Here is a 23190-nt window from a genome sequence, read left to right as displayed (position 1 = left end):
CAGTCCCCAAGTGTCAAGAAGTGAGATGTGTTTTAGGATTCCTACCAAGGTGTTATCCCTGGGTATTTCTAGAGATTCCATCTTTTGTATCAAAATCTGACTAGTGGGGGGTAATACATTTGAAGCTGTGTTTTGGTATTTGAGGAAGAAATTGTTGTTTCACCACCTTCTGCCCCCAAATCGAGAGTCTGCTGGTTGCTGTAAGGAGGGTTGCTGCTTTACCTTTTCACTAGCTTCCATTTTTTTGGTTTTCCTATGCCATGGATACCAATACTTGCCTCCCCAGCTGCTCATAGTTTTTCCAAGGAGCAGCAGCAGAAGTACAGAATTGACATGATCCTGATTCTTGTCAGTTTTACTGCTGTCAGGGTCTGTATAACATTTGTGAAATTGACCAGTCTACTTAACTTGATTTAGTTGTGATTTACAAAAGCTGTGAGGAAGCAAATGACACTTGGAGGTATATGTGTAGAGACTCAGAAAAACAGTCCTGTATCAGGAAAATATCTTTGCAATTACAAGGGCTAGGCATGTAACGTCTTAAAAAAAAATAGGAATCTCACATTGTGTGGAAATTGTTAGCTTAAGTCCCTCCACTCCAGAATAAGCTTCCCTGGTGAATAGGCAAGTAGGTTTTTCAAGCACTTTTCTGCTAATAACAAATAATTGGGGATCAGTATAAAAAATGTCTTAACTATAATATAAATTAACAATCAGACAGGAAAGTATTGAAAAGTTCAATTAGAGAGGGCAGCATGACCAAGATAAGAATTTTTCATAGTTGTTTCCATGCCTCAGTTGGCTTTATTGAAAGACCTAACTATGACTTGATAAAATTTGAGTGTGGAAGTGCGTTGATATAGTAGATTGGTGAAAACGTTAAAGAACTTGCAATTTCAGTTTTGTTACTTTAGTCAGTACAGGATTTTCATATTACTTGAAGTAACAGTTTCATATGATTTTAGAGCAACTTAAAAATTTCTGTGAATTAATTTTGTATTTTACTTAAACTTGTAATGATTTTTATTATAATAAAGTATGTTATTACAATTTTTAGAAGTGGGAAGTATGTCTACAAGCCCATTATGAATCAGACATGCTGTCCTCAGTATACAATAAGGTAAGAAATTATTGCATGTGAACAATGCCTTTAAATCTGTGTTGCAGATAAGGGGAATAATTTAAAACATGATAGTAGTGAGAAAAGTCATAACATCAAATCCACACATTTAAAAGTAACTTGGCTTGACCATTTCCATTTGAGATCATGGGCATACAAACATGGTCAACAAGGGTATTTTAATTCCTGCTGCTTAAAATAATCAGTTAGATGGTAAACCTACTTTTTAATCGTATTGTTGAATGTTAAATATGACATAAATGGGTTCATGCAAACTGCAACAAGCTTTGTAATCTATTTGTTTCCCTGCGCCATCCAGTCATGAATGCTACCTAACCTATCATATCTAGATTGCCAACTCAGAGCAGCAACTATGTGAAGGCATACATGAAATGAGTTGGGGGGTGCAGGCTGGCTCTTAATGGATGTGTATGCATCATACAGTCACTGTTTTAGTATCCTCAACAGGGAAGGCTGTGGATTGAATAGTCATGGAAAATTAACTACCTTTACTCCCAGGTAAGAGTGGTGGGTAGTATCAGGGAAGCTTGCATTGCCACAGCCAGCGCTGTAACTGTTCTTTGGGTAACTGGATGACTCCCAATAAATTCTTTTCTCAAGCTATAAAATTACTCTATACTTTTTTAGTGTGAATGTATTCCTTTATCTATGTGCAGTTGTTAGGGTGGATAAAGGTGCATATTATACAGTACATGGCAAAGTCATGTTGTATAAAGTCAGAAGCTTGAAGATAAGTTTTTAATAATGTAATTGACCTAGTGATTATTCAGAGAGGTTATTTGTGGCTACAGGGGAATTTAAATAGACAAGAAATAAACTAAAGAAAAATAAATACTTGAATGAAATATTGTATTATAATTTCTTCAAGTAGTGTCCCTGTGGTACTACATTGTAGGTGTGTCTGTGTCCATGTGCTGCTGGGAGAACTTTGGTAGCAGTCCGTCCCACCTGTGCACACACTGCTTCCTGCCTGCCACGAGGCTAGCCAGTATGCGTGGGCAATCCCTCAGTTCCTTCTCAACCGCCCTGGCTAGAGATGGTGCTAAAGGTGTCTGTTCGTGGATCATTAATTCTTAGAATTACTAATTTTAGCTCCATTGAAGCCCCCCTTTTTCTTTCGTTGCTTCATGTACATTTTATTTTGGCTGTTGCCTAAAAGAAAAAGAAGAAAAGAAAAGGACTTTTTCTTCCATTGATCCCCTGTGGGGTGGACCCTGGTGTACAAGGGTATGCTCCTCAGTTGCAAGGAATCTATCCCAGTGACAGATGGTCACTCTCAGTGCATTCGCTGCCTGGGAAAGAAACACATTCCACAGAAGTGTGGCTTGTGTTAGCAACTGAAGCCCAGATCCAGGAAGGACAGAGAACTTAGGCTCAGATTCCTACTCATGAAGTCACCTCTTCAACCTACAGAGCCCTCCCCAAAACCCTCTATTTGAAGTGAGTGAATTCAGAGAGATGCCTGCAAGCCACTCATGTAAGGCCCATAAGAAAAGATCAATGAGTCTCCATAGCAAGCCCCAATTAAGCCAAAAACGATCCCTGGGTCGGTCAGTATCTTCAGTACTGATGGCACCGAAGCTATCTAAATTTGGGTACCCAGGACACGTGCGAAACCGAACCCACAGAACAAGTTGGAATGCCTAAAGACCTAATGGGCGCAGGCAAAGAAGCATCGATACCATGGGGGTTTGAGAAACATAGAAGATCCGCCCTGGGGAAGGCTTCGTTGGTACAGTCATCAATATCAGTGCTGATGATACACCAGGCCCCAATGGACCCTGCTGTCAGGTCTGTGTCTCTGACGCTGTTGGTACAAGCATCTCAGCACCAACAGCCTTCGCTTGTACCAACACCCTCCATACTGACAGATTTCCGGTGCACTGATTTCAGTGTCCAGCACACTGGATTCTCCTCTGCACAGTACTTTGGCCCTGGCACTGAGTTCACCCGGAGTCTTTAGCTCACTGATGACCTCATGCCATGCACCACTCTTTTTGTCATCGGAATCAGGAAGTGAATAGGAGGACTTGGCTTTCCAATGCTCCTCTCACCCACCATATGGATCCCAGCTTCACTATGGACATGTGGCATACCACCCCTCTGACCCACAGTCTTCCTGGTTTGGGCAACCATGGTACCAACCACTAGGCCCATTCCCAGGCCATACTGGGACCCCTGGAAGTCCCAAAGGCAACAGGCCTTCATCACCTCTAGTGTGGCCTATTGTAACCAAGGAAGTACCTTCCTTCAGCCGCTGCCTTGAGGGCTTCTGAACTTCCCAAGCAGGCAAGGGAGGAACCGGAGGTTGAAATTGAGGAGGAAGTCATTCCTCCAGCCCACTTCTCGTCATTGTCACCTGACGAGATGGTGATGCCCCTTCCACCATCTCTGGCAGATGACTTTAAACTGTTCCAGGATTTGGCACAGAGGATGGCAGAGGCTCTCCAAATAACTTTACAAGAGGTGTCTAAGTCACATCACAAGATGGTGGACATTTTACATTCTTTCACCTCCTCCAAAGTGGCCATCCCTATTCATGAGGCTCTACTGGACCCCGCCAAGGTGATATGGCAGACCTCCACATTCGTCCCACCAACTTGTAAGATGGCGGACAAGAAATATTATGTGCCAGCAATATTCCTGTTGTCACACCCACCTTTCAATTTGATCATTGTGGACACAGTTAACTCTAAAGGCTGAAAACACCACTCTAAGTCTACCTTTTATGACTGGGACTGGACTTGTTTGGACACGACGAGAGCTTTCAGGAAATCTCTGAGGTTCTTCTTCTCCATTGCAGATAGGTCAAAAGGTATGTGATTTCAGCTCAGAGACTCTCCAAGCGTAGGCTGTATTAAATTCTGTTACTGATTGCATAATGTAACACCCCATCTTCAGTGCGTACGCATTCTACGAGGTCACTCTCCTCATCTGTCACCTTCTCCAAGGGTATCTCTGTTTCAGAAATTTGTACAGCCACTACCTGGGCTTCTGCACACACCTTCGTAGAACACTGTGCCATCCTGGGGGATTCATCTGCAGATGCCAAATTCGGTGCCACTGTATTATCATCCATATCAGACTCAACTCTGAAGTTCCAACCTCCAGTGGTGGACACTGCTCCGGAGTCGTCTACAGTGGAGTGCCCATAGGGACACTACTTGAAGTTATTCACCTTGTACATTGACAATGGTTCTTCAAGATGTGTGTCCCTATGGGGGCTCCAAGACCTCCTCTCTTCCCCTCTACTTTGGAATTCTAGTAGTTTACTCTGCGATAAAGAGGGAACTGAGGAGGGATTTCATGGCAGGCAGGAAGTGTGCTGGCTGGATGGACTGTTACCAAAGTTCTCCAATCAGCAGCTCAGGGATGAAGACACACCTACAGTGGAGCATCCATAGGACACACATCTCGAAGAACCATCGTTTCTGCACAAGATGAGTAATTTATTTCTAAAGAGTTCTTTGTTTTCTTTTAACTATATTTCTATTTCCTGTTTTAGATGTCAACCTTTACATTTCCAACCTTCCAAATCTCACAAGAAAGTTCTGAAGAAAATGTTGAAATTTCTTGTGAAAGGGGATACTTCCAAAGTGGCTGGTGATGGTAAGAAATTCTTGATCATTAGAAAAAATGTGAGAATTATTCCCACGGAAGAGCTACTGTACCATAGTATGTTTTTGGAAATAGTTCAGGCCCTGAAAGGGGCTTTGAAAGTTTAATCCAGGGGAAGAAGTATTCTAATTTAAAAAACAAAAACTAAAACCAAAAACCAAGATATACTCTAGCTTCAGTGTTTATTGGTTGGATTCTAAATGCTGTATCTTTACAACCTGCCATGAGAGGGGGACACGATGTGATTACGTTGTTCCAGGAGCAGAGTAGGAATGTATTGTGACAATTCCTCTTGGGCTTCTTCCTTTTCTCTGGAGAAGTAAGTTTAACTTTTTTCTCATAGAGCAGCTTGCTTCCCCCACCACGCACCTGGCCATTTTCTAGCAGGGGGAGAATCAGGCAAGCAGCCTTGTCTCATCCCTGCAGCAGAAGCCACAATCTGAACAGGATCAAGCAAGGGGCTTTGAGCAGCCCTGATTCCTCTATGTGATTGCAACAGCCCCTGTTCAGTGTAGCTCTGAGAAATTTAAAGAAAAAACTGGCTAATTTTTTGTGAGCCTTTCAGTTATTTTGTGCTTCCTCTATTGGCTTTGATTAGATTATTATTATTAGATCATAACTTGAGTATCTTTCTTGGTTGAACTGAGATTAGTTGAGATTGTTCCATTTTAGTAGAGCAAACAGCTGTTCTCATAGATGTGTGGCACAAAGAAGATATTTTATTTTCAGACTTTGAAGAGGGTATTGCAAATAAACAATAACTGAATCCTTTTCATGTTGAAAAACACTTGTAAAACTGGAAAAGTGCAAAATTATTTTGGAGGTTGCCATGAGCAAAATGTAAGCTGTAATTCTATAGTGAAATTCACTCACACAATTTTTTCCATGGCACTTAAGACTGTAGTGGCCTAGGTAGATGGTAATTTGTAGAAATGGAGAGGACATGCAATGCTGTGGATGTTGGAGTCTATGTGACAGTGTTGCACAAGGCATTGTGGTCAGGGGTGCTGGAACAATTTATATAGTGGGGGTGCTGAGAGCCATTGAACCAAATTGTAAATTCTGTATATGATGGAAACCACTTCAAACAAGGGAGTGTGGAAACACCTCTAGTTCCAGCAGCTATGATTGTGGCATTGGAATGGAGAGTAGTGGTGTTTTGCCAGTGTACATGAAGCACAGGTACATGAATCCAGTTGTTACAGCACACCCCATATGAGTTAATGCAGCCTTTACTCCCGCCAATAAAATGGAATAGTTATAAGTGGTTTCAGGCCTCCTGAATCTCAGTTGCCCTTGATGCTGTGTGCATATGCCCCCTTGGAAGCTGACTGACTATACTGGGTGGGGAGGAGAAACATGACAGTGTAAAACTTATCTTAAAAAGTGGAAAAATAGGTTTTCCTTTAATGTTTTTATAATAATCTTAGTTGTTACTCATAATGTTAACTAGTTTAAAAAAAAATTTTGGAAGTGATATTTAAGTTGACTCTCTCTTTAAATGTTAGATTAAAACGTTCAATGATATGTTTATATAAGCCAAAGACAATTACATTTCCCCCCTCCCCCTTTTTTAATATGTTACTATTTCCTGTCTTGATTCTCCTAAATTGATTGTGGCAAGATCATAACTGTCTGAATTTTTGCTAGCTTTTGCAGTTAAATGATTTGGATTCACATGAACGGTGTGGTGTGGAGGTACGTTGTCTGTCCTATGTTGACAGTTTATCACCTGTCTTAGTTACAGAAGAACCTATGGATTACCCCGGAGAGGATGCTGTTGCCCACAGTTTTGTGTTAAAAAACGTATCTGACATCAGTCAATCTGAACTGAAATCCCTGAGTGTGGATCAGACAGAGAGGGTGGAGACTGAAGAAGATAATGAGGACGAAAAAATGAAAAAAGAAGTAATTGTGAAGAACGTGGAGTCAGAGCCTCTCCAGACATGTGAAGATAGAGACAATGCAGTCTCTTGTGAACCATCAGATTCAGCTAAACTTGTTCATACAACACCCAAACCAGGTAGCCAAAGTTTCTTTATAAGTACAAGTATAATAGTTTGGCAGGCCAGATTCCTCCCCCACCCCTTCCTCCCCTTATTTTTCCCTTTTTTTGTTAGAGCTGTTATACCATGGCTGGTAAACCTAGTGGTATTCCTTTTTATCTCCTATGCCCTCAGCCACTCAGGGAACTACAGCATGTTTATCAAGATATGATGCATATTGCTTGACTTATTAATGTTCCCAATATTTTGCCCAGTTCATGTCGCTCAATTCATTGGAACCGTCCAACAAGTATTTATGTCCGTGGCTGCTAGTTTCCATGGTGGACAGTTCATGGAAGCTTTGAGAGTCATCTTGGCTCTCCAGCCACATAGACTATTGATAAATCTGACCTCATTGAAAATAAAATCTGCGTCTGAAAAAATGGACTTAACTAACTAGCTTTCATGAAGTGAAGTAACTAAAGGTTGTCTTGCTTTAGATGATATGTCCAGTTATCCTGTGAATTATTTTCTCCTTTATAGTTACCTGTCTTATTTGTGCATTTTTATAAATTATTTTCTTCATTTTAGGGGCTATATTTCTTACACACACAAAAACATCATTTGTATGTATCCAATATACTGGAGTTGTACTTGCTATTTTCTGCTCAAGGATAAGTTGGCTGGTTCTTTGCTGCAGAAGCAGAATATTAGTGTTTTTGCACCCCAGGGAAGGATGGCTTTGCCTTGCGCCCCTGGAAAGACCCTACGGACTTGCCTATTTGCATGTTTCATGTGCTTGGGATGTAGCCTTATTTTTCTGAGAGACTTAAAGGGTTATATAAATTTTAATAGTAAAATATTAGATAATGAAACAATTTTTACTGGGTAGTATATCTTCTCTTGCACAGCAAAAATAGGCTAGACTTTTTCTAGTTCATTTAACTTTCAGTGACTTATGCATTTGTACAGTGCTGCAATTTTTGTGTATCAAATGCTGCAAGAGGATGCTTATTTTTGCTTAAAGAGTTTTTTTCCTCTGGACCTAAAAAGCTGAAGAGTGATATTAATATTTTTCATACTTCAGTGGTTGTTTTACATTTTTATTATAGGACTTACAGTTCAGTCAAACTCTCAACAGCCTTCAAATCTGTTATTTTCCAAAATATTCACCTTTCTAGGCTGAGATTTTATTCCTAAAAAAATCCAAAACAAAACAAAAAACCCAACAAATTGAGCATTTTAAAGGAGTAACTTGAACAGGAGACCTTCCATTCTAAACTCTTCTGTTTATGGAAGCTGTGATATTGCTTACTATGGCAGACGAGCCAGGCAATTTATAACTCATGGGCTAGGTTTTCAAAAATGGTCAGCCCCCACAATGGCTTGCTTCATTAGGGAAAAGCACAAGGGCTCATTAGGGCTACCACAAGTCTCTGTACTCGTGCCAACCCTTTTTAATATTTACGTAAGTGACGTGTCTCCAACTAAATCATGAAAATTTGGATATACGGATGATTTTGCTATGACAATCCAAGCAGCAAACTTCCATGACATTGAGGAAGCATTAACTGAGGACCTCTGAATTATAGAACAATACTTCCGGAAATGGAGGCTCAAAGCAAACTGTGGAAAAACAATAGTAAGTGCATTCCATCTTGATGATAGGAGTGCCAAAAACATACTGAAAGTAGGCTTCTGTGGTAAAAATGTGCAACATGATTACACCCCATCATATCTTGCAGTGAAACTTGACTGAACCTTACCTTCCATGACCATCTGGAGAAGGCAGCTGCAAAGATAAAAAGAGAGCTAATATAAATAAAAAACTAGCAGGTACAATTTGGGCTGCATTGGCATCGGTGTTGCGAACATCTGCAATGGCACTAGTATATTCAGTAGCTGAACATTGCGCACTGGTATGGAGGAGATGCAGCCACACGGGACTTGTCGACACCCAGATAATCAGTGATTTGATGCATCACTGGAACCCTTAAATTGACTCCAACACCATGGCTACCTGTTCTGTCTAATATTGTTTCCCCGTCAATACGTTCAACTGCTGTGACACTTAGCAAATTTTAGCGAATCCAGGAAAACAGATGTCTTCCTGTCCACCAAGACCTCGACAGTGCCTCACCCCCTCAATGCCTTAAGTCCTGCAAGCCTTTTCTGGGAATATTCGCTTGGCCTTGTGCAGTCAAGCTATGATCAGAAGGAGGCTTGGAAAGCAGGTTGGGCTAAAAAAGAGTTAATAAATAAGCACCCCATGCAGAAGGTTCCTGGGTTCAAGCTCCTACAGACATCTTGGTCAACTCTGAACGGAATCTGAACAAATCATGGCAGATGCAGACATTTAATGCACAAATGGAAAATCAAGGACTCCCTGGTGTGTGTATGGCTCCCCATGACAGACCATCAAACATATCTCCATCTATTGCCCAATTTAAAATGTGAAGGAGCCACCAGTGCAATAAATTCTGCCACTCCTCATGTAGCCATCTGGCTCGATCAACTTCAGGTGAAATTGTAGTTGCTGCTGTACCCCAGCTATACAAAAGAAGATGATTAGAGAAAAAGGGTATGTTCTTATGTCCTGTTAGTGAGCACGTTAACTATACTGGATGAAAGCCTAGTGACGAAAGACAAGGCAGTTTCTACTTCTCACACGTTGGCAGGTCAATGTACAGAGTAAGGGGAAGCCTAGAGGTTAATTTTACCTGCCAACATGTCAAAAACTACAAATGGTCTTGTGTTCATAATTAATTTCTTATGTTAGTAATGTCTGTGAGCTAACATGAGGTAAACTAAGAATATACCTTTTTTTTTCATAATAAAGACTCACCCAGCAAGGGCCAGATTTTCAACAGCATAACTCCCATTAAGGCACCTAAATGAAAAGCCCAGACTTCTTGTAAAAGTACTCAGCAAGACCGTAGGGAAAGATGCTTGTCAGGCACTTTTGTAAATCTGGCCCCAGATTTCTAAGGCTTGTTAGAATATGGTGATTGTTTTTTAAAAAGTTAAATACTTTTCTACCCCCTCATATGGACATATACCAAAAAAACAAACCCTCATACTGCTTTGCCATTAACTGAGTAAACTGCTTTCCTGGCTCTTGAATGCGAACTAAATGGAAAATGACAGCAGATGGCAGCCATGAGTAAAGGTTAGTATAAATTGCCTTTTTTTAAAGTCTAGGTACGGTCTTCAGTTTGTATTAAGAATAACATTTTGTGTGAAACTTTAAACAATATAGATACAGATAAAGGAAGTTTGAAATGTAATGTTTGTATTCATTATTTAAAAAATTAAGGGCATATTTTTATAAACAGAAATTTCTAGTGTTGTCGCTCATCCTTTTTGGCAGGATTTAAATAAAATATAAAAGTGAGTTACAAACACACCAAAATCTTATTCAATTTACCCGTAATCTTTTAAATGTAGTTAGTGTTAAAGGTCACCTGTAGTTTAAAACTTTCCAGATTTAGAAATGTTTAGCTTTTGCCTTGGAAAAAGTTGACATTTTCCATGATAAAATTTGTTTATGTAGAAATAAAAACCTCATTAAATAAACAGGTCATTGTCCAACAGAACCAGTGGTCTGTTTCTGCACATTTTCATAAGGAAAAAAGGTTTGCATATTTATATAAAATGTTAAACCAATGAATTTGTTCCTTTGCTAATATATTGTTTGTGTAATTTACAGCAGAAATGTGAAATTAAACAGATGTTGAGGACAGGCTAGGTGCTCAAAAAACTCTTCAAAAGTATCATGACTATTTTAAATTCTTCTGCTGACTTCTTCTATGACCTTGGGCAAGTCACAATCCTTGTGGTTTCCCCATCTATCAAATGGGGATGATGATTGCTTATCTTTGAGTGCTTTGGGATCTCTAGGTGATGATTTTTATTCTCCTGAACAAAGATGTTAGTTAGCTGAATGAAAGAATGGTCACTTGCAATTCCTGCCAATTCAATTAAAAGGATATAGGGGAAGAGAGCAGGAATGGTGTTGGGGTGTGGCAGTTACAACATCCCAATTATTGGCCTGTCATGCCCTCTTCCAAAGGTCCTTGAGAGGTTTTCACTCTTCCATCTGTAGTGGATTTTGCTCATGCCATCAGACTAGTATCCTTCTGGTGAATCATTGCAGGCTTGCCAGTGGGAGAAGCTACCTCAATGTAGTTTGGTACCTCTGCTCCTGAGGCACCTTTCCCCTATGGCAAGTCTCCCATGGTTCACCAGAGGATAGCCCTGGTCTGATGGAAAAGGTCTGCTGGTGAAAGGACAAGCCTGGAGGTGGGGGACGATCGATGGACCACCTGCTCCTCTCTGATATCCACCTGTCTTTCCCTTTCTCCCTTTGGCATATGTGCTTCCTCTGGGCCTTGTCTCCCTCTCCCTCCCCATATCTTCCCAAGGTGCTTCCTTGTATTCTAGTAGACCTGAGGCAACATCACCACAGATTCATTCATATATTTAAAGGTCAGAAAGGGACCATTAGATCATCTAGTCTGTTCTCTTGTATAGCACAGGCCATCAAATTTTACCCAGTTACCCCTGTACTGTACTGTACTTCCCCTGGAGAGCCCTGGTTGTGCTGACATCTTGGAAAGCAAAGCCTGTATGTGCCAAGACATCAGCGCCGCCCCTCCCCCCAAAAAACAATTTCTTACTCCCCACAGTGTTGAGGCATGCTGTACCTGATCTTGGATATATGTAACTTTATTACCTGGTTAAGTAGGCTTAGATTAGTGTGCTTATTTTTTCAAAAGTAATGAAAATGGCAGAAGAAGTCATCTGGGTTCCATGTTTTTTGGGTCTGTGTGGCTCCATATTGAATGTGCTTATTTTTTTCTCACTCACTCTCTCTCACACACACACACGAGTCCTTTTTTTCTACCTGACAGCAGCTTTGTAAACTTTTTCTTGCCAATCTGTGGTATTTCTGGCTTGCACATTTTCACTGGCAGTAGTCTGTATGTGGAATTTAGCTAACAAATGTATGTTGATGTGCATTCCAAGAAAGAATCCAGCTCACTGTCCCATAGATTTCCTGGTGGTTCAGTGCTAATAGGTGTAAAATAATAAACTAATTTGTCATTAAAGGAAGAATTTTTAGAATTATTTTCTTGATTATAATATGGGTTTGAGAAATCTACTTGCCAATGGCAAATGGGAAACTTTTCCTGGGTAAGCCAAGCCACCAGTTTCTGCACAATAGCACAGATTGTGAAGATAAGTCTCCCAATGTGAACCAATGCAGTGTCTTCCAGACATCTAGCTGCAGTCTCTTTACTGCTGCACAAGATTTCCCAAGCAGCAGCACTAGAGGTGGGCCCTGGTGCTATTCACAAGGGAAGAGAAGCTAAAAAACCAAACAGACTCAAGAGGCAGGGAGGGTGTATGGCAGTGGAAACCATTCTCTTCTCACATCAGTTAGGAAGTTCTGAGGAGGGCAGGACACAAGGAAGAGCTCTTTTTTTGTTTAATAAATAAGTTGTAAAATCAATTTTAAGCTCTAATTACACTTTAACAAAAAGCTTTTGACTGATGTTATGATGATTTTATATTTTCCACTGAGAGAAAAGAGGTGGGGTTAGCCACAGCTAGAAGTTTATGGTTAGATTATCCTTGCTCAGTTAGGTTTTATACTTGTGTATGTGGCCATAGTGGAAATGTTTCATAACTTTGACACTTCTAATGAAGGCACTTGATTGTCCAGGATTCTTACTTCCAACATTAAAGATAAATCTTTCAGAATTAGCCGTTGTGATTGTTTGTTCCAGGACAACACCAATGGCATGCACATATTTCTTCTTCAGCATTTTGTCATAAAATATTTGCTACAAATATCTGTAACAATAAATGCCCCCCACTTCTCTATGTGGAAATAATCAGGCCTCCTTGGTCCCTGGCAACCCTTTAGCAGGAAGGCTCTTTCACAGCCTCTAACCCACTCATCCAAGTAGTTTTAAAGTGTGGAAGTGGAACATGCACAAGGTAATGCTAACTCTGTCGTTACTAGTTTGCCATGTAGTTTTGGGAGAAGACAATGTGGCACACACCAGCCTGCTCCCCTTGGACCTTGCAGAGTTCCTGCAGAAAGGCTTCTGCTGAGTTGGCACTTTTTCTGCTTTTCCTCCCCCCCCCCCAAAAGCAGAGAGGCTCATGGGACTCTGTTAATAGTCTTTGCTACTTGAAACAGGTACCACTGGCTTATTTGAAAGATACAAAATAAATGAAAGGACTCTGAAAGGCGGTACCTGAAACGTTGGAAAAAATACCGCTTCATCACACTGTCTCTTGTGACCCATAAACATTAAAATTTATAGCTTTACATTTGGTGTGAGCAGTTAAAATTAGTGTTTCATTGTAGGCAAACTAGTGCTGGTAATGAATATATAAATTATTTAAGAATGTCTTGTTAAACATTTATTTAAGTATTCCTGGGAGGGAAGCACAGGAAATTAGCTGTCCTTTTTCCTAATTGTATGAAATCAGATGTTAATTTTTCAACTGTTGATATTTCCCATATCTTGTGTTCTAACATGGATAGCTTTTACCTCCTCACTATCATACTTATAAAACGGAAGATTACAGTTCCTTATGTTCTCTGTTCCTTTTGTTGCATAAAAGAAAATGGAAATGAGACTACAGATACAAAATTTCCCTAGTAGGTGATCTGGATCTTGCGTCGTTTAAATCTTGGATCAAGGCCAAAATATTACTGCTGGTCTCAGGGCTCAGTCACTTGGTCAGTGAAGCTAAGTAAAGAAAATAATATTCAACTCTTCTAAATGTTATCTCCAATTCTTTTTTCAGTCTGATGTTTTCTCCAGTAAACGTAATTGGACTTTGTCAAAAACCATAACAATGCAACAACTGCCATCACCCACAACAAAACAATAACACAACTTAATGGAAAATTTTTGACCAGCCCTATTTATCATAGCACCATATCAGTAGAGCTTGGGTAGAGACTTAAGAGTTAATTCTTAAACTGTTAGATTATGGAAGTATTCAGTACCTATTTTAAATGAACGAAAGGGAAAATTGTAATTGTTAATGCCTTAATTTATGTACATTCAACATTTGTTAGTGAAAGACTGTCTGCAGCATGTAGCTACTGGTTTTAGACTACCAGTCAATCTTGAAAATAAGCAAAATTCTAATAGAGTCAGGACTCAATCATTTTTCTGCTTTTTTTTTCTCTCCAGAGGAACCATTTCTGCAAAGGGAGACTTTCTCTTCATTTGTTTTTCTGCATCATTCTATAGATAAGTTTTTACCAAATGCAGTAGTAGAAGGCCTCTTTGTACCTCTGAATCAGAGGGTTATGCATAAAGTTAAATGGTCTCTCATACTAGAAATGGAAATATTTAAACTGTTCGGTAACAGACATAAACTCAAACATATAGTTCATGTGAGATAGGAAAGTGACACATCTGAATGTTTAGAAAAGGTGTCACTGGGAAAGAAAGGCAGAATTTGAAGGTGAACAGGATTTCAGTAAGTCTAGTCATAAACTTGTTGCTTTAAACATAATGATTAATATTGCAAATATTAATTTTGAAGTGTCTTGAAATATTCTATACTTTAATCACTTTTCAGTTAAAAGCAGGAGAAAAATTGCATTAGCTCTTCTCCGTCAGTATCAAGAGAGTTTTAATTACTGTAAGCAATGTGTTGGTGTGTTTCCTGTACCATGATGGTGCCAATGAAATCTAAGAATACCCCTTTGAATTAATAACTGACCTGCATGAATACATGTTATGGTCTGCATTCTATCAAAGGTCTAAAAATGAATGTTTTCTTAAAGGCATAATTAATAGGTGTGACATTTTTCCATTTCTAGTGTTTGCTGTTGGTACTCCAGTATGAGTCTTCAAGTGTTTTTACAGGTACAAAGTTTGTGTATGGTTGGAAAAAGCTTTAAAAGGCTTATTATGATTAATTTTGAAAAGAAAAGCTCACTGTTTATAAAGCATATAGTATTAGATGTTTCTTCTGAAGGTAAAAAGAAATCTGAATTGATGATGCATATAAAAATATACATGAAGTGAGATTTTTAAAACAACCTAAAAACGTTTTAACTTTTCTTTGTAGCAGTATAAAATATATTACAGCTGATGTAACATTTTCATTTGCTAAAGAAGAAAATAAGTTTAATAAAATGGGAAAGTAGAGTGGTTGGTTTTTCTTTCAGAACTTGTAAATTATGTAAATACTAGAATATCAAAATGCTGTATTTTCTAGAGAGATCTGTCATAAAATATTGCACCAAGTGTCTTCTGTACATTATCCTCTTTCTTACATTTTCTAGTGTGACTCAGATGAGAGAAAAATATTTTAAATATTTGCTACTGAAACAAATGCAATGCTAGAAATGGAAATATTAGAAAATATTGTTAAATTATGCATACTTTGTACAGTTCTTGATTTTAAATTCTAGAGTTGTAGGAATATAGTCAGACTGACTAAGAGTAAAATTTTCCAAAAAAAAAAATTCAAAAACTATATGTATTTTGCAAAGGGTTTCCAGCTAGTGTTCTTTGTGTCCCGTGTGTGATTCTGTCAGGTTGCCTTCTGTGTTGCTGATGCAATATATTAATTCTCAGTTGGTGGTGACAGGTCTTTCCAGTGCCTCAAGATGATCCTTTTAGTTGCTTAGATATACTACTGCTTTACACAATGCAGCTAAATAGAATCTGGCCTTTGTTTGGGGATAGGTGTGATAATGATTTAAGTACAGTGCATGTCAGGAATTGGGACGTGTTGATTTGTATTCTTGGCTCTGAAACTGACTTGGCGTCTAAGTCAAGATGTTTAACCATTTACCTCAGTTTCTCTATCTGTAAACAGGAAATATTTGCATCATAGGGCTATTATCAGGGCCTTGTTTATTTTGCACTTCTGCCACGGAATCCATCATTTACAGCAGGGGTGGGGAAATGATTTGGTCCGGCCCGCGGCGGGCCGTATAAGGCCCGCGAAATCATTTGTTCTGGACCTGGCGGCGGGGGGGGAATTCGGCGGCCCGTTTGCCCCTTTTTGGCGGCGGGGGGGAATTCGGCGGCCCGTTTGCCCCTTTTTGGCGGCGGGGGGGGCGGCCCGTTTGCCCCTTTTTGGCGGCGGGGGGGAATTCGGCGGCCCGTTTGCCCCTTTTTGGCGGCGGGGGGGAATTCGGCGGCCCGTTTGCCCCTTTTTGGCGGCGGGGGGGAATTCGGCGGCCCGTTTGCCCCTTTTTGGCGGCGGGGGGGGAGTTCGGCGGCGGGCACTGCCCCCCGCCCCCCACCGCCGCCGTGAAACTGCCCCGCCACCAAATTCTCCTCCGCCGCCAGGGCCACCATCAGGCCCTTGACATAAAAAAGGTTCCCCACCCCTGATTTACAGCATAATGTAGCTACAGAATTTAAGCTTTCATTTAAACTGAATAGGTTTTTTAGTCCTTGTGGTTGTGAATATAAACGTAAATATGTGAATGAATGAATATAACTAGATGCAGTGTTCTCCTGAGTCTGCAGAAATCATGAAACAGTAACTTTGCTCATTTGTCTCAGTGGAGCATTAATTCTGAAACCAACTGGTTTACTGGCTGAGCATTTTAGCTAAAAAACCCATCTAGTTTGTTTATCTCTGATCTCAAGCTCACTTCCATGCCAACAGTGCCCAACGCCCTATTTCCTACTCAGCTGCTAAAATCCTGGATAATTTATATGATGCAGCTACACATTTAGACAAATACCTGCAGCATATTGAAAACTGAGTTGAGGGGATAGTGTAAAATTGAATTTAATATCAAAGTAAATGAGGGCTACTGTAATGATTGTATTTTTCTGTTTAATTCATTTAAAAATCTCAATATTTAATTTAAGTGAAGCTACCATAGGATTTCTAGTTTGCCACGTCAGAGGCCATGAAAGAAAAGATGTTGCAGCAGTTTCGGTTTGGCTTGCCTTAGGGCATGTGGGATCCTAGATAATAGTTGCAAAATGTTCTGAAGATGGAAAAAAGTGCTCTCAAAATAACATCATGCTATTAAAAAAAAATCATTACAACTTTTGTAAAAGTATTGTTTGTAACCAACTCTCTTCTGTCTCACCTTTTGTACAATAGCTATTTTTCTTTGTGCTATAACCTTGTTGTTTTAATTCTTTGTTTATGTCCCCTTCTAGGAAAAGGGGCTGATTTGAGCAAGCCGCCCTGTCGAAAAGCTAAGGAGATTCGGAAGGAAAGAAAATTGCAAAAGCTTCTTCAGAACCAGACACACACACTTGAAGGTCCTCCAAGTCAAGTGGAGCCTCAGGTTTTGCTCTCTCAAAACTCTAAATCTAAAGCAAATCAATCTAAGTCCATTGAAGACTTCATTTTTGCCTTGTTGCCTGATGATGCCACACATCAGTTAGAGGTATTGACAATTACATTATTAATGATTTATTTTTATGCACATACCTAAGATAAATTATTTCTAACATTAGAAGCAGCTTTCAAAGAAGACTAGTGAAAACATTTGAATTGGAAAAGACTCACTTTTAAAGTAAAAGCATTGGAGCAATGATAAATACTATTTACATTTCCAGCACTACATTTATCAGCTTTTGAAAATATATTTTGCTATAAAATATACATTATCAGGGAGACTTCAAAAGTACCTAAGTTATTTAGGAACTGTGTGTGCATAAATTGCGTAGGCATTTTTTAAAATTTCCCCTTTAAATCTTACAAATGAAAGGAAAGAAAACAAAGGTGGAACAACCTCTGGTACAGCTGAGCCTTGCTGGGGCACTAGAGGGCACTCTGACCCTTACAATCAGGTACTCTTATTAACTGGGAATCCTACAGTTAAAAAAAATACTTTGAATCATGGAGTATAAAATCAATTTACAAATGAAAGACTTTGCATTAGCTGGGTGTTATGAAGAGACAAATGCAATATACATTTCTGAAACTTATAAATATTTAACCATCTATGAGGATGAACCTAATAGGAAAATAATGCCTGTTCTTACAACTTTGAAATTTGAATTGAAAAGATGTAGTACAAAACTCTTTCCTATAAATGCATGTCTGATATGCTTAGAGGTCTTTAGCCGGTGATGATAAATTATAGATGCAAATTTTGTTTCTTAATGACAGTCAACACATTTCATTATTAAATTAGTTACAAAAGAATTAGTAATATAATGGCTACCAGCTGGCAAGTCTGAGTTTGGAGAATTGTCTAAGCTTTTTGTTTGTTTTTAAATTGGACAAACATTGTTCCTGGGGGGGGATATATATATGAGAGAGAGAGCTTATATAAGAGGCAAGTATTCTATTAACTATAGCCTGGTAGTTATTGACCACTGTGGGCAGTAGTGTTCATAATATTGACTGAAGTTGAGAAGTATAGTGCTTTGTGCTAATTGGTTGAAAAAATCCCCGATGGTGGAATATAATGTCTTGATTTTTTCAGCCTAAATAAAAAAAATAAACCGCAGACCTAGCTCATTCGTCCAGGTTTTCTGTTACAGTTTAGTTGTAGGAGAGGACATATGTGTTTATGAAGGAAGGGATAGCTGACCAGATAAACCAGGCTTGTGGGAGGGGAACCAAGAGCTTAGGAGGATTTGCAGAATAGAGCCAGCACAGCTGTAGAAGGATGATTCCATGAGTTTTCATATGTCGAGGTGGATCTTATGGGCAACAACAGAACCTTGCCAGAATTGGAAATTATATGCTTTTCATGCTGTCCTTGAAATTGAACACAGCCTTAAATATGCCTGAAGATACAGAATGAAGATGGGGTTGTCTATTTGATATCACTTTTTTTTCACCATTTTCACTGTAAACTAAATTTCCTGTTAATACATTTCATTGGTCATCCACCAACACCCATCCACACGAAAAAGGAGAACATCTGTCTGCTGTTGTAACTCATTGGTTAATTACGATTCCTGAGGCAGATAACAGGTAGGAAATGGGAACAGGAAATTAGACATGATTGTCTAGGAAAGAGTACTGTAGAAAAGGATCTGGGGCTATAGTGAACCACAAACTAAGTATGAGTCCCCAACAGTGTAATACTGTTGCAAAAAAAGCAAATATCATTCTTTGAGTGTTGTCCTTTTGAGTGCTCTTTTCTAGGTGTTTGGTGCATCCTGGATCAGAAATTTCTGTCAGCAGTGCCTGTCTGAGTCGTGCATGCGCAGCCCCCGTCTTGCAGTGCTGTTGGTTCCTTGACGGTTCCTGGGACAGAGCCTGCAGCCATTGCAATTTTAGCTCATCTTAGTAGTTAGATAGTTTATAGATAACATTAGTTTTAGTCAGTAGTTACCTAGTTTAAAAAATAATTTTTTTTTTCCTACCCTCATAAAGTAGAATAGTTCTCTCCCTCAGGGAACTGACCAATATGCCTGGTTCGCCAGGCTTCAAGAGACGTACATCCTGTAGAGACGCCATCCTAGCATCAGATGGATACTTGGTGTGTCCAATACCTCAGTGAGGGACACACAACCCAAAAGTGTACACACTGTAAAAACCTGAAGACCTGAGCCAGGAGAGACCAGGATCTCTGACTCAAACTGATCCTAATGGAGAAGTAGTTGAGACCCACCCCTGATCCTGGCCATGAAACTTCACATCAATCTGCTGAAAAATCATCGGGGAAAAGAGCTTCAACTTCTCCTCAGAGCCACCAAAAAAAAAAGCTTACCAGCCAGATTAATGGTGGCTAGAAGAAGCACTTACGAGGCACCAGGCTCTTCCGGTACCACTTGATCAACGGCACCGAAAGACGCCCAGTGTTCCGGTGCAGAGTTGAGAGTCAAGACCAAAACGACCTCCTCCACTATGGTGCCAATGTAACAACCGGCTGCAAAAAAGTGCCGCAAACCAAACTATTGGTAGCCTTGGTGCCAACTCTGGGTGCAGTGCAGATCACTACATCAGCACCATTTCTATCGACGGCACAGACCACAATCCTGGCACCAAGTGAAACCATGGTACCAACATCGGTAGCAAGTAAAAAACATAAGGCAAAATTACATTATTGCCACCAGGGAGATATATGGGTGACATCTAACCTCAGTCACCGTTTTTTGCCACAAACACCTCCCCACCCTGTATAGCTCTGGATGAAGCCCTTTCTCCAATACCATTCTCCAGCGGAGACAAGGATGATGAAGAAAAATGAGTCTTTTCATCTCAACACTCCTCAGACCAACTCCCATCTCTCCAAAACTTAGGCCATGCACCAGATATCACAGACAATCGTGGTATGGACCACCATGGTTTGGACTACCCATGCCGTACCCTATGCAGTGTCCCAATTGGGACACGTGGTCTGCTTACACAAGGGGTTATAGCAGACCCCCCAGCTCTCACAGAAACAGATCTCCATCTCAATCTGCCCCACCTGTTTTGGAGCCACTTTCTGAAACCACAGAGGAAATGGAGGACACACAACTGAACAGGAGACCTCACCAGTAATTCACAACTTTGTCATCACTGGACAAAGCAATAATACTACCTCTGCCTAGTAGGGCGGATGGTTTCAAGCAATTTCAAGACCTGTTCAAGAGAGTGGCACAAAAGCTTGAACTACCACTTGGGGAGGTCTCAGAAACACACCACAAGCTCATCAGAATTCTGCACACTACTTTTTTTGTCAAAAATCACACTACCAATGGATGAAGCACTGATGGAGCCCACCAACATCATCTGGCAAACTCCAGCCACGATTCCACCAACATGTAAGAGGGTGGACAAAATATACTATGTCCCCTTGAAGGGTATGGAGTTTCCTTTTACCCACCCAACAGTTATCCACAAGGAGAGAGTCACTCTCAGACTCCATCCGAAATTTCTATCAAAAATTAATTTGGCCTTTTACATAACTCAACCAATTCACTTACCAGTGTTCTGCCCAAAAATGCGCAATAGTTTACAAAATGCAATATTGCACACATTGGACATCAGTCATGCAATAGACTTTCGTATAGACAGGACAAAACCTTTTAGAAAGACTTCAAAACTCTTCGTGTCCATAGCAGAAAGATCAAACGGGGCAGCCGTTTCTACACAGAGATTGTCAAAATGGAAATTGGGTTGCATTCATTCATGCTACAATTGTATGTGCAAAGCCCCTCAAGGGATCAAAACACATTCCACTGGAGCAATAGCCAGGTCTGCAGAATTCCTCAATAACATTCCCATACTAGATATATGTAGAGCAGCTACGTGGGCCTCAGCACATACTTTCAGGAAACGAAGACCCAACTTTACAGTAGAGAAGGAACAGAGGTGGTTGGGTTGCCTGTGTGCGCACACATGGTTCGATGCACGCACCGATGGTCCTGCGAGACGGGGACTGCATATGCACAACCCAGACAGGCACTGCTGATGATCCTCTGTCCTCTGATCCAGGTCATGAGGACATGCCAAACACCTAGAGTGGAGTACACATAGGGTAACACATCTCAAAGACCTTCAAGTTTACTGAACAAAGTGAGTAACCTTCTCTTCTGGGATGTATTCACAGGCATATTGTAAGCAAGACAAGTAATTCCTCCACTTTACTCAGCACTAATAATGCTTCAGCTGGAGTACTGTGTCCAGTTCTGGGCACCACAGTTTGGAAAAGATGCAGACAAATTGGAAGAGCAACAAAAATGATTAAAGAAAACATGACCTATGAGGAAAGACTGAAAAAATTGGGTTTGTTTAGTCTGGAGAAGAAAAAATGGAGGGGAGACATAACATTTTTTCAAATATCTAAAAAGTTGTTACGAAGAGGAGAGAGAAAAATTGCTCTCCTTAACCTCTGAGGATAGGACAAGCAGCGATGGACTTAAATTGCAGCAAGGGAAGTTTAGGTTGGACATTAGGAAAACTTCCTAACTGTAAGAGTAGTTAAGCACTGGAACAAATTACCTAGGGAGGTTGTGAAATTTCCCTCAGTGGAGGTTTTTAAGAACAGGTTAGACAAGCGCTTTTCAGGGATAGTCTAGATAATACTTAGTTGTGTGTCAGTGTAGAGGTCTAGATCAGATGACCTGTCAAGGTCCCTTCCAATTCTACATTTCTCTGAATCCTCTCTCCTTCTCCTTTTAATTAGGAAAAGGTTTAACTGTTCCATGTGATGATCACAGTGGAAGGGTGGTCTTCCTCCAAAAAGTGTGGAGTTTAGACTTCCAAGGACTTAAGTGCCTTTAGAATTTTTCATCATGATGTGAGACTACAGTAAAAGCACATTTTAAAATAATGGAGATCAATTAATGTCTTGCATTTCACTTATTGGCTTATTAAATGTTGAACAGTATTTGTATATTTCTAATGTAAGGGCTTAGTTACCTTAAAATTCATACTTTGAAAAACTCAGGTTTCATGCAGTGAGACTAAAAGAAAACCTTCATTAATCTGATACATGGTAGAATGTTTTAGCTAACTAATATCTGAAAAAAATTGAAAGGTTGAAGCCTGATTTATTAATTATACTTTGAAGTTTTATATTTTAACTGTGATCTGTTTTGCAGAAAGTCAGAATTTCTCTTTCATCAGTTTTTATATATGTATGTAATTGTGCAATAATGAATCTGTCTTTAACTTCTTCTGAAGGTGAGGGTTGTGAGATCATCTCCACCAAGTTGCCAGTTCAAAGCCACATTTCAGGAGTCTTACCAGGTCTATAAACGTTACCAGATGACTATTCACAAGGACCCACCTGATAAACCAACCATAAGTCAGGTCAGAAGGCCAAGTATAATTTCATGCAAAACCTCAACTTCCCCTCCATTTTTTATGTCTTGGATGGATTCTGTGAGAAATAAATGTGGATTTTATATCCATTATATACATGTAACTCAAATGGAATCATGTAAAATCATGGTGAATTAAATCAAACCAACATCCTGGAAGTGCAAGGTGTTTTTAGTATCTTACTGTAGGTGCCACAAATATGTAATCTTTATTGCAGACAAGAAAAATGAAGAAATGAGCATGGCACAGAAAATTTGGAAGAACTGTACAGTAAAGCCACAGGGGAGCAAGAGAAATGGACCATGAGAGACACTCAGTTACTAATATGATGAGGGCCGTATAAATATTAAGCTCTTGAGGGGTAAATCCTGAAGTATAGTTTCATGGATTTAGATGCGAGTTCTTACATGAGGAAGGCAAGCAAAATGTGTGTGTAATAATTATCACATGCAAAACATTGCCTGTTCAGGGTTTACAGGAGTTTGCATAAAGCTTTTTGCTACTTATAATTTAAACCCATTTTTAAAAAAAAAACCAATACATTCCAGTTAAATTACATGTCACTATTTCACATAATGAACTTAAACTTGCCAGGTATATTATTTCTCTGTGAGACTAAACAAACATTGAGTGGTGGTGGTGGTGGGGCGGGAAGCTTATGTAGCAAGTTTATATAATCGCTAAAAGGAAGACAATCAAACC

The 23190-nt window shown here is 39.8% G+C and overlaps 1 protein-coding gene across 7 annotated transcripts in view; it reads left to right on the top strand.

Annotated features, from left to right (window-relative positions):
• ATE1 (arginyltransferase 1) overlaps window positions 1-23190 on the top strand; it is a 147487-nt gene that overhangs the window by 5027 nt on the left and 119270 nt on the right. For 4 of the 7 annotated variants that reach the window (XM_067561346.1, XM_067561341.1, XM_067561347.1 and 1 more), the window contains exons 3-7: window positions 1058-1120; window positions 4647-4750; window positions 6501-6782; window positions 16926-17158; window positions 22348-22476. In XM_067561346.1, the coding sequence (XP_067417447.1) occupies window positions 1058-1120; window positions 4647-4750; window positions 6501-6782; window positions 16926-17158; window positions 22348-22476 (811 nt within the window). The remainder of the gene's footprint in view (window positions 1-1057; window positions 1121-4646; window positions 4751-6500; window positions 6783-16925; window positions 17159-22347; window positions 22477-23190) is intronic. The other 3 variants (XM_067561343.1, XM_067561344.1, XM_067561342.1) reach the window with 3 other exon arrangements.

The sequence above is a fragment of the Emydura macquarii genome, unplaced genomic scaffold (genome assembly GCF_026122565.2).
Source record: "Emydura macquarii macquarii isolate MOO-44397 ecotype Brisbane River unplaced genomic scaffold, CSIRO-AGI_Emac_v2 contig_2372, whole genome shotgun sequence".
Classification (NCBI taxonomy): domain Eukaryota; kingdom Metazoa; phylum Chordata; order Testudines; family Chelidae; genus Emydura; species Emydura macquarii.
Note: the sequence above shows the minus strand (reverse complement) of the source record. Positions and strands in the feature narration are given on the sequence as shown.